Here is a 15,877-nt window from a genome sequence, read left to right as displayed (position 1 = left end):
CAGCATGGCCAATTGGCCATGCTGACAGAAACTTGATGAGATTGTATAGTTCCACTAGTATCGGAAAACCCTGCTCCTAACTTAAACGTTGCTTTACCTTAAGGCTGCTGGGAGGAAGACTGATGAATCATCGGATCAGGTGACGCTTCCTCTTCTCTCTGGGAGTCTGGAATTCCTTTTGCTTCTGCACCGGGGTCTATGTGAAGACAGCCCTTTGCCAATTGAGTCCCTGGAGCTCGGGTTTTTGTGTTGCTGGGGGTTTTTTTTGTCTCTCCTCCAAACAAGGTAAGAAACCGTTTTTGGCATTCCACCACAATGCTGCTTCGAGGAAGCTTGTTTCTGAAAGGGCGGCTTGACTGAGGGGTGCTTGACCTCTTCATTCAGAAATCGGATTTTGCTTTTGTGCTGGTGTAACCATTTCCCATATTTTGAAATGACTGGTACCAAGGTCTCTCGTCAGCAATAGAGACAAGGATTTTGCTTTCAGGCCGAGGAAAGGAAAATCTGTCATAGAGAAGGACTTTGCGTGGCATGTTCCTGGTTTAAGCACTGACCTATAAAAGGGATAGTTATGATACTTTATGCTGAACTGAGGCAAGAGACGCAGCCACGATAGAGTTAAACATCTTGATAACACGTCGGCATAACACGTCAAAAGCAGAAGTCGGCGTTCTCATTTTTGCATCTGCTTTGTTGGGTTAGAAATGCCTGCAGATGAATGGTACATGCTTTCTATAAGTACAGTTTTGCTTTTGTTATTGCAGGCTATTTAAGGGAGAGGTCAACAATTGAATCCGTTGCTCTGTATACATCTCCTTGTCTATCTGCGTGGTGTCCCTCTCTTCTTCCCCTCGGACGTTTTCCAGCTGACTCCCAGTGGTGGGGTTCAAATAATTTAACAACCGGTTCCGGTGGTGGGAATTCCAATAATTTAGCAACTGATTGTTCACAAGCACCGTTTTAATAACCGGTTCTGCCGAAGTGGTGCGAACCTGCTGAATCCCACCGCTGCTGACTCCTCTCAGTTGCACGTTTACATCTTGGGCTGGTGTATATGAGCTTTAATTCTGGTATTTTTTTAAAAGTGTAAATTCTAAATGGAATCTGTATTGGTGCAGAGTGTTCCAAGTGGATCACACAGAGTCGGATGGATCCTAGCTACCCACAGTGGGAAAGACACAGGTCTTTGCCATGTTCCTTTTCGTTCCTGTTGTCCCTTCTGTTTCCCCAGAAAGTACATTGCTAGGATTGCAAGGGCTCCATGGGGCGGGGGGGGTGCAATCGCCCCTTGTTGGGTCTTCCACCAGAAGAGCTGTGGTGATGGAAGAGGGAGCTGAGAATGCTTTTGCCCCTTTTCTTCTCTCCACCCCTAACACCCCTGACCCGTGATGCTATTAATCCCACAGCCCCATGGAACAACATGCAGCTGGATTTTGCTGTGCGGAATAGCAACATCCACTTGCAAACGATTGTGAAAGTGGATTGAAAGTGCATTATTCTGTATGTGTGGAAGCAGCCTGAGAGGCAAATCCAGAGGTGGAATCCAGCAGGTTCTCACCAGTTCCCGAGAGTGGGTTACTAATTATTTGTGTGTGCCGAGAGGGGGCTACTAATTGGGTCTGCTTTTCCGTTAGAAATTCCATTAGGTCCAAAAACCATAAAGTCCTGTTGTTTCCCATGTGGCTGGTTAGTGAAGGTAGAAAACGGGATAGTTCTCCCTGTTGGGCTGTTTTAAGAACATGTTTTAGAAATATGCTCAAGTTCCTTGTTTAAAGGAAAAGTATCGCTGCCTTTTGATTTCTAGAAACAAAATTAAGTATTTGAAAGTATGAAGTATTTGACAGGCAGTCAATTAGAGGAGAAGTAGTTGTTTCTGTTGGCAGTAGACGATAGGACTTGCTATAATGAGTTCAAATTAGGGACAGAAAGATACCAGCTGGAAATTAGGAACTTTTTTTTACAGTAAGAGTTTTTTACAGTAACAGAGAAATTATTAATGCCCTCCCCCTGGAATGCCCGGCCACGCCCCTGTCGTGCCCCGCCCAGCCCCATTGGCGCTACGCCACTGTTTGAATCCCACCACCATGGGAACCTGTTATTAAAATTTTTGGATCCCACCACTGCATGTACACACACATTCCTCTGAAAAGCAGTCTGATTTCACCGCCACTATGTGCATACGCAAGCACGGTTACAAACCAAAAAGTGTCTTACCTTTTTAGTGGCTGGAGAGATGACCAAGATTTGAAGGGGACAGCCAGCAAATTCGTCGAACTGGTGGTCTCCTTGGCTGTAGGATCTGCTAAAACCCATCAAGCGTATTTTTCCACTAGTGTTCAGCCAGTGATGCCCAGGCATTGTGGGGAAAAAACCCCAAGCGCTGTGAAAAGAGAGCCAGCGTGGTGTGGTGGTTAAGAGCAGGTGGACTCTCTAATCTGGGGAACTGGGTTTGATTCCCCGTTCCTCCATATGAGCAGTGGGTTCTTATCCGGTGAACTGGATTTGTTTCCCCGTTCCTACACATGAAGCCTGCTGGGTGACCTTGACCTCACAAGGTGTCTGTTCTGGGGAGAGGAAGGGAAAAATGAATTTGCAAGCTTCTTTGAGACTCCTTACAGCAGATAAAGGCAGGGTATAAATCCACACTTTCTTCTTCAGCAGGGGTTATAAATGCTTATTACAGTTTGTATTGATGATGGCAAAATCACGAGATGGAGAAAGACATCTGAGAAGTAATGAAACAATTTTTTATCTGGATACTCATCAGGTTGTTGATCTTGGACATAAAATCCCAGATGAAAGCCGAGTCCTTTATATTCTGCTAAATGTAAACATTTAGCAGAATATAAAGGCCTTGGCTTTCATCCAGGACTTTACGTATCAGTATATCAACAGAGCAATTAAAACCACGTGGCTCTGGTTTCAAAATGTGTATTGCTTTAACTAGGTCTGAGCGTGATGTTTGTTAGCCCCATGTAATTTCCTATGTGATGTTGCTATTGTCCAAACAAACAGTGATAACTATAGCCTATTTTCACAGATGACACCACCACCACCACCCCCGGTTTTATACACTGTGAACCCTTTTGCTTGTTTGTGATATTTCAGACATGTGTCTTGATCTCATCTCCAAATTATAAATCCACCTGTCCTCCAAGCAGTCATATTCCAATCAAAGAGCCTCTTACAGTTCAGGGGTTTCCTGCGGCGCCGGGGGTGGGTGGGGAGGGTGTTCAGTGGAATTGTAAAGATAAGGGTATAGTCCCGTGGTGGCGAACCTTTGGCACTCCGGATGTTATGGACTACAATTCCAATTGGCCATGCTGGCAGGGGCTGATGAGAATTGTAGTCCATAACATCTGGAGTGCCAAAGGTTCGTCTGTCTCATTTTCTACAGGGGCTCTGAGTTCAGAAATAGGGTACGAATATGAGAAAGCAGCTTCAAACCTCTTCTAATTATCACTAATTATTAATGAAACCGCATGAAAGCCACTTGTAGGTTTTTTCTTTTGATTTGAAATTTTTAAAAAAACTTTCACAACCTCACTCAGCTAACAATGCTCTTTATAGTAGTTTAGGGAGTATGTTGGAGTATTATCCAATATGGGCTATGGTCGTAGACAGGCCCTCAGTCTGGACACAGTTCAGCCGTCTAATGGATGCACAAAGCATGGAACCAAGGCAAAGCTAGAAGCAGAAACAGTAACCTGCAAACTGAACCACAGCTTTGTAGCCACAAGTTAGCTCAGCTGCAACCTCTCTTTTATAGCTAGCTTCCCATTCACTAGGGCAATAACCTTTTGCAGCTGAGTCACGCTAGGCCGGCTCCTGCAAAGACTTTGCATTCAATCCAGCTCACCCTATAGCTGCTAACCTGGTACTGTGTCTCCTTTGCTGTAAACTAGCACGCAGTCTTCTTCTGCATTGCTCCTGGGGCTCTGGAGATGGGGGTGGGTGGGTGATGGAGCTGGCAAGGTCCCCTCTGGCTTACTATCAAGAGGCTGAAGAGCCTCAGAGCTAGGCCCTGGCTGGGGAATCTCAGAGCTTGGACCTGGCTGTGGATCCCAGCCTGAATGCTCTGCCTGAGCCTCTAGACCTGGTCCTGCAGGAACTGCTGACTGCTCAGGCTCTGCATTTGCAGGTAGGGCCTGGGAGTCTGGAACCAAAACTGTCCCCCCTCCTCTCCATTTGAGTCTTCCTCCCAGGGGTCCCCAGCCAAACCAAGCTGAGCCAGAACAGCTATTCAGAATCCTATTCGATTTTTATTCACCATCTGTGAAGTTGTTTGTTTTATGCTTAATGTTGTAATGACAATGTTGGTTACATTAACTATTTGCTACTGGTGTACAGTACCTACCTCTGCCAGTAACCTGTGGGTTCACGGTCACCCAAAGTCAAATAACCTGTGGGTGATTCATTGAGAGATGTCGTAGTTTTGTTATTGATTGCCAGATGGTGGGACAACTGAAGGCTATGGCAACCTATTGCAGTCAAATCAATTGTTTGCCCATTTCCTTGCCCCCTATCCCTTGTTCTGTATTAGGTGCCACTCTAACAAACTCTGTGTTTTATAGTGGAGTGTTGATACTGTACGCTGTTGTGATGCCTGGGCTCTGTTGGTGGGTCTTCAGTCTGGTCTGTGGAGAGGTGTATGGGAATGGCACTTTTGATGAGTCCATTTGGACTAAACTATTGATAAGACTCTGAATTGTTGCTGTATCTATCTGTCTTTTATGGACAATTGTTTTATTGTATTTTGGAATGCCAATAAAGGCTTGTCTATAAAAAAATGTTGTAATGTCTTTAACTGTTTATTATGTACGTTGTTTGATGACTGTTATTGAATTGTGTGTTAGCCACGGAAGGAAGGAAATGCAGGTTTGGGTAGCAGTTTGTTTTAGTGTCAAGTCACAGCTGATTTTTGGTGACCCCAGGGGGTTTTCAAGGCAAGGGAAGTTAAGAGGTGGTTTGCCATTGCCTGCCTCTGCATCGTGACCCTGGGTGTCCCTTGGAGGTCTCCCATCCAAATATTTGCCAGGGTCAAGGCTAAGGCCCAAGGTCAGCCACATGGCACAAGTGGGGATTTGAACCTGTGTTTCCCAAGTCAGACTTAAACACCACACCATTCTGGCTCTGCTAATCTGTAGTGCATTTCTGTGACTTGAAATCGCTGACAAGCTGCTAACCCGGGATTAAAGGAAAAACGCTCATCTTTCATTTCTCTTCCACCTTCCCTCTACTTGCAGAGCAGTCAAGATGGATTTCTCCAAGCTCCCAAAAATCCGCGATGAAGACCGAGAGGCCGCATTCGGCTACGTCCATGGGGTCTCAGGACCGGGTAAATGCGTCTTTGTTCAGCCTTTCTCAAAACAAGAGTTTTGTACCTGCGCAGGGGACTTGTTTGTCTCACCGAGGGCCTAAGCAGTTTTGAATCTGCAGGATCACCTCTCTCAGCTACACTCCCCAGAGAGTACTTCACTCTGTGAATAATAACTTCTTGGTGGTCCCTGGCTGGAAAAATATCCGACTGTCCTCAGCCTGGGGCCGGAGCTTTTTTGGTCTATAGAATCTATCACATTTCCATAGGACCTGTAAGATAGAGCTATTCTGCAGGCCTATGGTTGAAGGCAGCAACGGTGTCCTACATAGCAGACTTCCATTTCCCTTCCTTCTTCCTTCCCTTTCCCTTTTTATTCCCTGTCCTTCAATTCATTCCTCTTAGTTATTGATCCTAGAGTGCCATTGTATACAATAAGAACATAAGAACAAGCCAGCTGGATCAGACCAGAGTCCATCTAGTCCAGCTCTCTGCTACTCGCAGTGGCCCACCAGTGGCCCACCAGGGAGCTCACTTGCAGGATGTGAAAGCAATGGCCTTCTGCGGCTGTTGCTCCCGAGCACCTGGACTGTTAAGGCATTTGCAATCTCAGATCAAGGAGGATCAAGATTGGTAGCCATAGATCGACTTCTCCTCCATAAATCTGTCCAAGCCCTTTTTAAAGCTATCCAGGTTAGTGGCCCTCACCACCTCCTGTGGCAGCATATTCCAAACACCAATCACACGTTGTGTGAAGAAGTGTTTCCTTTTATTAGTCCTAATTCTTCCCCCCAGCATTTTCAATGAATGCCCCCTGGTTCTAGTATTGTGAGAAAGAGAGAAAAATGTCTCTCTTTCAACTTCTGCCCCATGCATAATTTTATAGACTTCAATCATATCCCCCCTCAGATGTCTCCTCTCCAAACTAAAGAGTCCCAAACGCTTCAGCCTCTCCTCATAAGGAAGGTGCTCCAGTCCCTCAATCATCCTCGTTGCCCTTCTCTGCACTTTTTCTATCTCTTCGATATCCTTTTTGAGATGTGGCGACCAGAACTGAACACAATACTCCAAGTGCAGTCGCACCACGGCTTTATATAAGGGCATGACAATCTTTGCAGTTTTATTATCAATTCCTTTCCTAATTATCCCCAGCATAGAAGTTTGCCTTTTTCACAGCTGCCATGCATTGAGTTGACATTCCCATGGAACTATCAACTAAGATGCCCAAATCCCTTTCCTGGTCTGTGACTGATAGCACTGACCCTTGTAGCGTGTATGTGAAGTTTGGATTTTTTGCCCCTATGTGCATCACTTTACATTTTGCTACATTGAACTGCAATGAAACTGACCTGTTTTAATTATAAATCTACATATGAATAAAATAAATGAGGTTTCTAGCTTCCTACAGCAAACATTTCAAGACTGAACTTGCCGAAGCCATGCATGCCAACCTGCTGGATTGACTCTTCACGCCACAGCAGGGGGAATGACGGCTCTCTCTGTTTTTCGTTCTCCCCAGTGGTCACTGCCTGCAACATGTCGGGCGCAGCTATGTACGAGCTGGTTCGAGTTGGCCACAGTGAACTCGTGGGAGAGATCATCCGGCTGGAGGGCGACATGGCGACAATCCAGGTGTACGAGGAAACCTGTATCCTTTCTTTTGTGCATTTTGTGCCCTGGGGGGCACATTGAACACAGGGCTCACAAGGGTAGGAGGGTGATCTGAGCAGGCTCTGGTCCAGCTATTGCACAAGAAGCTGTTTCTATGTAAACGTCGTCTCATTGGTGACATAACCATATTTTCCGACCGAAATTTCTTTAGTCATTTCCTTTCTCATAATCCTTCCACATTCCATAATTAACAGATGGTTGGATGGACAGTTTCAGTTTGATTAAGCTTCCTCTAAACAAGGAGCTTGCTGCCCGGTACCTCCAAACTGCCGCAATACTAGGGGGTTAGTGCAACTAAAGCCAAACTAGAGCAGTTTGCATTAAAAAAAGGTTGGCAGACACCAAAATGGATATCTTATTAAAAAACTTAAATACTTTACTACTATGTACTTCACCACTAAATATCGGGGCATTCAAGCGGCAGATAGAGACTCTGTAGTTGAACTTTGTCCAAAATCCTGTGAAATGGTTAATTGTGAGAGGCTCTGAGAGCACTAATAACATTTCCAGCCTAGGAAGATACGAGGTCAGGCAACATCTGGAAGCCAGCTAGCTCGATATTACTTATTCCAAACTTGAGAACAGCACACCATAAAGCTTGTGTGCTAGGGGTAAGCAGCTGCATGTAGCATTGATATGATAAAGTGTCTTTGTGGAGCCTGAAAGACAAGTCACACGTTTTGTATACTATATTGATACTACTTTGAAGTCGTCACGGGCGACGCAACGAAGAGACGAGACGCAGCGATATCATCCGGTGGAGAGAAGCCAGTGGCGATATAGCATGATCCGTGGATCTGGCTACTCTGCCGAGCTGGCGGTCCCTGGCACCTTTTATTAGGGTTTTCGGGAAGGCGGGAGAGCGGGAGAATATTGCACAATACATGAATCATAGGGGCTGCGTACGTGTGGGAGGAAATGCTCCTGTGTGGGCCTAATCCATACCTGGGGGTATGCACCTTTTGTCCCTTTGTCCAGGACATCTTGTGACCCATGAGTCATGGGGGTCTTGTGGCATTCCTGTGCACTGTCTGAAACTCTGCTGGGTTCGCTGGCTCACCCCAACACTACTTAAGTGTCAGTAGAGACGGGGGTCCCTTCCGCACATGCAGAATAATGCACTTTCAATGCACTTTGCAGCTGGATTTTGCTGTGCGGAATAGCAACATCCACTTGCAAACGATTGTGAAAGTGGATTGAAAGTGCATTATTCTGCATGTGCGGAAGCAGCCTGAGAGGCAAATCCCACATTTTGTATACTGTACCGATACTATTCAAGCGTCCTAGTGGAGCCTGAAGAGCAAGTCCCGCACAATTGCACACTGTGTTGAAACTCTCAGGATTTGGCTGATATATAGTAGTAAAGTACATGGTCGTAAAGTATTTCTGAGTTTTTATAAGATATCCAGCCTTGTGACGGCCAGCCTTTTTGGGGGTGCAAATTGGGCTAGTTTGGTACCTCCAAACAGCAGAGCTGGCTTTTATGAAGTAGAAATTGGGCGAAGACTCATCTTCTGCTTGTTTGTGTGGGGACTAAATTTAGTTTAGGACCCTACTGGAAATCTGTCACACTGTCTGCTGGAAGCTTTGCCAGGGCAAAGTCTCAGTAGGTATCCTTGGCTGTGCGGGAATCTGTGAACATCTGCCGTGTTATTTCTGATTTGAATAAACACAGGCTACATGAGCTTGAATCTCAAAAGCCCCAGTGCAAAATGTCATTAATTGTCAGAAAGGCTATTTAACTTGTTTGTCGACTAAAGCTTTTTTTTAAAGGAAAATGCTGTGCTGTAGGAGCCGCTAAATAAGTAATGCAAATAAATTCAGCTTCAGTTTTAGTGTTGCAGGAAGGTAGCCAGTAACTGAATGCAGAGGAGGAGGGGGGTACTTTTAAAGTGTTTGTTGTGCCTTCTGGGGGGGGGGACCAGTTTGTTAACAATATTTGTGGATAATAACATTAATACGTTATAAAAACGTGAATGAAACAGTTAATCAACTATGAAGGAAGGATTAATAATAACAATTAGAAGCAGTGTTCCAAAACAGGCATTCTTGGATCAGGAAGCATTTGTATAATGACACCATGTAGAATTTGGGTGGCGAGAGAAATATTTAAAATGCTCTAAATTTACTTAATAAAGAGGATGGAGCTGTGTTTGAAAGGCCTTTTGTGGATTTACTGCTTAGGTTTTCCAGTGAATTCTAAAAATGGTAGCCATCTGTTTGTGAAATGAGTTGTGTAAAATGGATTAGCAGTAATTGTGAGCAGGGAGGATATTGTTATAGTAATCAAAATGTCTCTGATAGTTACCCCTACCCCTTTTGGGGGGTGGGGGGAAGATCTTATGCTTTTACCTTGTACGCCTATTTATTTACATGAACAAGGCACATGTAGAACCAGTGAGAGATACTTCTGAGACAAAATCACACAGGACAAATGGCCCTAATCCTGCCTCCTCCAATTGACACCCCCCTCCAGCAATTTATACGTGTGCCCTTTTTAATTAGGGTACTTTCCACACAAGCCAGAAAGTGGATACATTTTGGGGGAAAGAGTATTGTTGCCATTGGGTGGTACTGGTGAAGGTGGAGAGACATCAGTATTCTCTTCTGAGCAGGAGGACATCTTGTGGGTGTTTTCCCCACTGAGCTTGGGGAGGCAGGAAATGACATCAGAGTTCCTCTTCCCATCATGTGGGGACGCCCTTGCTCTTCAGTCCTTTCCTGCCTCCGAGGGGAGAAGCAGCTAGTTTGCATATCCTGAAAAATAAGATAATGTATTGGAAAGCCTCACAGAGTCCTTGTATCAGGCAGTTCGTGTGGGTATGTCCACTTTAGGTGGTAGTGAAGACTAATTGCACTTCTGTAATCTTTGATTCAGGAGACCAGGCTGGCAACTGCGAGAGATGTGCTGATGCTTCCCAATGTAATAGAACAAGGGGAGGGTCCAACTCTGGCGCTTCAGATGTTCATGGACTACAATTCTCATCAGCCCCTGCCAGCATGAACATCTGAAGCGCCAGAGTTGGACCCCTCTGCAATATAGTGTCTCACAGAGGCCCTTTTTCTTTGCTTGTTTTTAGGCAGAAACAACATTCACCCTTATTTTAGATGCCAGACTGGCTAATAATCACCTTTGAGCTAGCCAATATTAGGCCTGTCAAAGGTTGATTCTGCACTTGGATTATCGACCTAAGTTCGAGCTGCGTTCGACCTAAGTGCTCCGCACAACCATTGGGATCAACGTGGTTTTGTACCAGCTTCGCCCCGTGTAACGGTCAAATTTCCGACTCCAGTTGGGAACTACTACTTTTTCAGGGAACCACGCTCGAACTCAGCTCGATTCCAGTAAAGTGCGGAATCTCTGGCGCCAGGAGTCCCCCCTTCAGCCAATCACAGCTGAGTGTTTCGGGCATGCGTACAGCTGGCCAATCACCAAAAAACGCCACCTTACGTCCCCTCTCTCCATTCCTGTGGCAGTTTTTTTTATAATGTGTGTGGGGATAGATGGAACATGGCCGTAGAACAGTAGCCAATCGGAACGGAGCGGTGAAGAGGCACAGGATGATTCCGCCCTCCCAGCTGGGATCAAGCTGGTTGCGCAGTGGGGAACAATGGCCCCGACCTAGAGTTGAGTACCACTTCTCAGGGAACTGGGTGTTCAGAACCTAATATTTTACCGCGATGTAGCTTGAGGAATCGCCCAAAGACTTGTGGAACTGAATCAGTCACTCTAGAGATGCTCTATCGCTGTACCAAATGTTTCAAAAACTGACATGTCATGCTTATGGGACTATGCTACATGCTCACAGAGAGAGATTCCCCAGGCTCCTCCCTCCTTGCCAATTGAAGGGTTTACGCTTGAGATCTGTTGTTAGAATTCCCTGTGGTCCAACCTGACCCGTAGCCTGATAGTTAAATGTCTCCTGGCTCACGCAATGTCACTTCCCAGGTGTGCTTTTCCTCAACAAATTCAGCTGGCGTTTCTGTAGGAGACCCTGTCCTGCGCACCGGCAAACCTCTTTCGGTGGAGCTTGGGCCCGGCATCATGGGAGCAATTTTTGATGGCATCCAAAGGCCTCTCACAGACATCAGCTCTCAGACCCAAAGTATCTACATCCCTAGAGGAATAAACGTGACCGCTCTCAGCAGAGACCTCAAGTGGGATTTTGCACCTGTCAAAAATCTGCGGGTAGGTTACGGAAAAGCTATCGAAATAATTCAGCACGGCATTTTTGTACTGAGTTAACTGAGCACCGTGGTGGGACTGTGCCTTATCGTTCCAAGTTGTTTGTTTTTGTGAAGGGGGAGGTTGAGAGCAAAGAACACGACAGAGCTTGACAAATCCCAGACAGAAGAGTTTGGATTTATACCCCGCCTTTCTCTCCTGCAAGGACACCCCAGGGTGCTTACAAGCTCCTTTTCCCTTCCTCTGCCCCCAACAGATACTTTGTGAGGTAGATGGGGTTAAGAGAGTTCAGAGAGAACTGTGACTAGTCCCAGGTCATCCAGTAGGCTTCATGTGTAGGAGTGGGGAAATAAACCCAGCTCATTAGATAAGTGTGTCTGCCACTCATCTGGTAGAGCGGGGAAGATTAGAGTCCACCTGCTCTTAACCACACTGTCATGCTGGCTCTAGGTGACCAATGGCACCTAGAAATGTAGTTGTGGTACCAATGTTGTGTATGTGTAGCAATATTAGAAAATGTGGCCATATATAACCCTGAAGGCTGAAATAGGAGCCTGATACTTAAATTTTGAGGTTGGCTTCTCAAACCCCAGGAAATTTGTCAATGGAGTATGGCATAAGATTTGTAAGGTTTGCTATAAAACACCAAGGAGCCAGTATCTGCCACTTATTGTGTTGTGGGTGGCATCGTTGACGCAGCGGAACAGGGTGGGTTTTAAAGCAAAAGACCTATAAAGCCTTCAGTGTCTCTTGCTGGCCACGTGAGACCTGCCAAGGTAAGACGTGCTTTTTACTAGCAGCCTTTTTGCCATTGCAGGTTGGCAGTCATATCACCGGTGGCGATATTTATGCCCTGGTAAATGAAAATTCCCTCATCAAGCACAAGATCATGCTGCCTCCACGGAACAGGGGCACAGTGACGTATATCGCCCCTCCTGGAAACTATGACGCCTCTGTAAGTGTTTCTTCAAATTAAGCTTGCCGCTCCCACCTTGTGGTGGAGGTTCTGTTCTGAGACACAGATCCGATTGCTGCTCTAACGTAAAGGGCTTCCATGTGCACTGCTTGAAAGATACCCAGACTTAGAGACAGCTTCCATTGCCCAGTGGACTGCAGTGTCTGTAGATCGTAAAAAAAGAGAGAGAGGGAGAGACGCCCCTGGAGCTAATGCGTGCACATAACCTCAACGTTTTACCAACAGCTGTGGCATGGTTGAAAAGAAACGGTTGACAGGAAAGCAGTGGCATAGCAATAACGGGGAGGAGTGGAGTGCCCCGCTCCGGGTGCACACACATTGGGGTCACATGGAAATCGCCCCCACGCCCCTCCCCCTTTCCCCCCTCGCCCCACCCCACCAGCCAGGCACAAACCAGTGGTCACCTTCCATAACTCCCTGAAAAGCAGAAGCTCCTGACTGAGTCGGGGAGTTGGGGGACAAAGTGAGTTCGTTACCTGCAGGAAACTTTCAGAGAGAAGAAGAAGAGTTTGGATTTATATCCCCCCTTTCTCTCCTGCAGGAGACTCAAAGGGGCTGACAATCTCCTTGCCCTTCCCCCCTCACAACAAGCACCCTGTGAGGTAGGTGGGGCTGAGAGAGCTCCGAGAAGCTGTGACTAGCCCAGGGTCACCCAGCTGGCATGTGTGGGAGTGCACAGGCTAATCTGAATTCCCCAGATAAGCCTCCACAGCTCAGGTGGCAGAGCTGGGAATCAAACCCGGTTCCTCCAGATTAGATACATGAGCTCTTAACCTCCTACGCCACTGCTGCTAGTTAGTTAGCTTTGGGAAATCCTATGTTGAAGATTCTAAAAAGGGAGATTCTCCCAGATAGAAAGATGGCAGCTGTACTTTCTGATTCTACCCTGCCCCTTCTATCTATCAGACGTGATTTCAGCCCCCCTCCCCCATGTCATGGGAGATCTTCCTTGACCACTCTGAAGCCAGCAGCTGATTTGGGGTGGCTTTTTGAGAGCTGTTTCCAGACCTTTTTTAAAAATTTCTGCCACAGGATGTTGTGCTGGAGCTGGAATTTGAGGGGATAAAGGAGAAGTTCACGATGATTCAGGTGTGGCCAGTGCGGCAGGTCCGCCCCGTCACCGAGAAGCTTCCTGCCAATCATCCTCTCCTCACTGGCCAGAGAGTCCTGGATGCACTCTTTCCGTAAGTCCCCACGATGCTGACGAGACAGCAGTTGTATCAAGTTAATGTTGCCAGAAGCGAAAGCTGTGTGGTTTCGGTAGACTTAGCAGCATTCTCCCAACAAAGCCGGGCCTGCATCTGTGGTTGGCATCTTCAGAGGATCTGAACTTCTTTTTTGGGTGCTGTGGTTTCCGGGCTGTATGGCCGTGTTCTAGCAGCATTCTCTCAGCGATTTATGCATCTGTGGCTGGCATCTTCAGAGGATCTAGATCCTCTCAGTGTGGTTTCGGGCTGTATATGGCGATGTTCTAGCAGCATTCTCTCCTGGTTTATGCCATGTAACGGCATCTTCAGGAGGATCTGAATCCTCTGCTTAAAAGCGTCAGGAGAGAGAATGCTACTAGAATCTGTTTCCATACAGCCTGGAAACCACACAGCACCCAAGTGATTCCGGCCGTGAAAGCCTTCGACAATACATTGAACATCTCTACGGGGAGAAATTGTTCCAAGACACACGGAGGTTGCCAGGTTTTTTCCAATGCTGATTGTAATCATGCAGGGACACCCTGAATGTTTCTGAAGGTGGAAACTCCTATTACTGGAAAGGACTGATTTGCATGAAACCCACCCCAACAAGTGGGATGGGAGGCCCTTACCTTCTGCCGATCGCTCGCTATTTCTTCTGGGTTAAACATGCCCTTTTCTTTGCCCAGGTGTGTCCAAGGAGGTACGACAGCTATTCCCGGAGCTTTTGGCTGTGGAAAGACCGTGATTTCGCAGTCTCTGTCCAAGTATTCGAACAGCGATGTGATCATCTACGTTGGCTGCGGGGAACGAGGCAACGAAATGTCTGAAGTGCTCAGAGACTTCCCAGAGGTCAGCATCCGGTGTGGGATTCCTTTTGAAGTCCATTTGAGATGGTCTCAGCCTTGTATGTCCCACAGAATCATGTCATCGCAGCGAGAGCGGTGCAGTTTGTTGAACAGCAAGCTTTGTTTGATTTCATGTCAGTGCAGAAGAGCCGAGTGAGGAGTAGGCGATGGCTTCCGATTTCTTGATTTGTTAGGCTGAATGCAAGAGCCCTGCTGGATCAGACCAGTGGCCGTTTGGGTTCTGTATCCTGCTCACGCAGTGGCCAGCCAGTTACTCTGGTGGGCTAACAACAGGGCACAAAGGCTGAGACCTTCCCTTGATATTGCCTCTTGGCAGATGTTCACAAGTTTACTGCTTCTACATCTCAAAGGACATAGAAAGACAGGCAGTAGATTCAGATGGACAAAAAAACTTGCTCACCTTGCTATCATGGGCTGATGCCCTGACCTGGGATACCCGTGGCTCACAATTTCACATCCTTGACAATTCCAGCCCACCAACAAGTCTTTGTTGAATATTTTCCCTCTGCAGTGACAACTGGCCGAAACCATAAAACATACATTATTATGTCCTTTTTGGAGAGTCCGCCATATTAATTAAAGCAGGTTTACAACAGGTACAGTCAAAAGTAATCACACCAATGCGTACTCAAACTCACTAAATGAGTATCATGTAAATAATAGCTATATAACATCTAATTCTATTTTTCATTCACTGGTAACAATTCACATTTTTTCTAAAAAAAAAATTCAACAGGTAAGTACAAAACCAAAGTACGATTATTTAAATGATACTCAGTGAGTTTGAGTATGCATTGGTGTAATTACTTTTGATGGTGTAATTACTCCCTTTTTGGAGAGAGAGAGACCGTGGCCACACAGCCCCCAAAACTCACAGCAGCCAGTGATTCCGACCATGTAAGCCTTTGATAATTCTCCAATCTCTTAATGATTTTGGTTGCTTTTGCAATTTTCTTTCTGAGATGGAGTGACCAGAACTGTTCACAGTATTCCAGAAGAGGCTGGGAACTGTAGTCCATAATATCTGGAGGGCCACAAGTTTGACACCTGTGCCTTAGCGTGTACTTAAAAGTTTGGAGTGTTTGTTGAATATTTATTCCTTACCTATGCTAAACTTCGCTCGTCCCATTGTGGCCCACTCAGCCAATCTGTGGCGGTCCTCCTGGAGCACTTCACAGCTGGTCTTGGTTTCCACAGTCATGAATAATTTGGGACCATAAGCAAGAAATAAAAGTGTGTGGTGCTTAGAAAGCCTGGCACATTGCTTCTTTGTTGGCCAATTCTGGCTTGCAGGTTAAGTTTTGGGGGTGAACTAGAGCGTAGTTTTCCTTAAGTCTTTGGAAAGCAAACCTTTCTGCTCTTGATTCCCCTCCATCTCTGCGTAGCCACTAATCTGTTCTGTGCATCAGCCAAAATGGCTTTCCTCACTGTATCGATTTCAAACTGGCCGTGGGTATGTAAAAGACATGCAGGTGTACCTATAATAATTCAGAGGCATATACCATAGCGGCAGAGGTGGGATCCAGCAGGTTCTCACCAGTTCCCGAGAGTGGGTTACTAATTATTTGTGTGTGCCGAGAGGGGGTTACTAATTGGGTCTGCTTTTCCGTTTGAAATTCCATTAGGTCCAAAAATTATAAAGTCCTGTTGTTTCCTATGTGGCTGGTTAGC

The 15,877-nt window shown here is 46.2% G+C and overlaps 1 protein-coding gene across 2 annotated transcripts in view; it reads left to right on the top strand.

The window, feature by feature from the left end:
- Nucleotides 1–15,877, top strand: part of ATP6V1A (ATPase H+ transporting V1 subunit A) — a 38,520-nt gene that overhangs the window by 8,647 nt on the left and 13,996 nt on the right. Inside the window, exons 1-7 of one of the 2 annotated variants that reach the window (XM_048482793.1) lie at nt 167–285; nt 5,247–5,338; nt 6,837–6,965; nt 10,963–11,177; nt 11,992–12,129; nt 13,183–13,334; nt 14,027–14,189. In XM_048482793.1, coding sequence (XP_048338750.1) covers nt 5,257–5,338; nt 6,837–6,965; nt 10,963–11,177; nt 11,992–12,129; nt 13,183–13,334; nt 14,027–14,189 — 879 coding nt within the window. In that variant the 5' untranslated portion in view covers nt 167–285; nt 5,247–5,256. Of the gene's footprint in view, nt 1–166; nt 286–5,246; nt 5,339–6,836; nt 6,966–10,962; nt 11,178–11,991; nt 12,130–13,182; nt 13,335–14,026; nt 14,190–15,877 lie in introns of those variants that run through there. The other variant, XM_048482792.1, reaches the window with a different exon arrangement.

This window comes from Sphaerodactylus townsendi, unplaced genomic scaffold (genome assembly GCF_021028975.2).
Source record: "Sphaerodactylus townsendi isolate TG3544 unplaced genomic scaffold, MPM_Stown_v2.3 scaffold_23, whole genome shotgun sequence".
NCBI lineage: Eukaryota > Metazoa > Chordata > Lepidosauria > Squamata > Sphaerodactylidae > Sphaerodactylus > Sphaerodactylus townsendi.
This window is presented reverse-complemented; position numbering and strand designations above follow the sequence as displayed.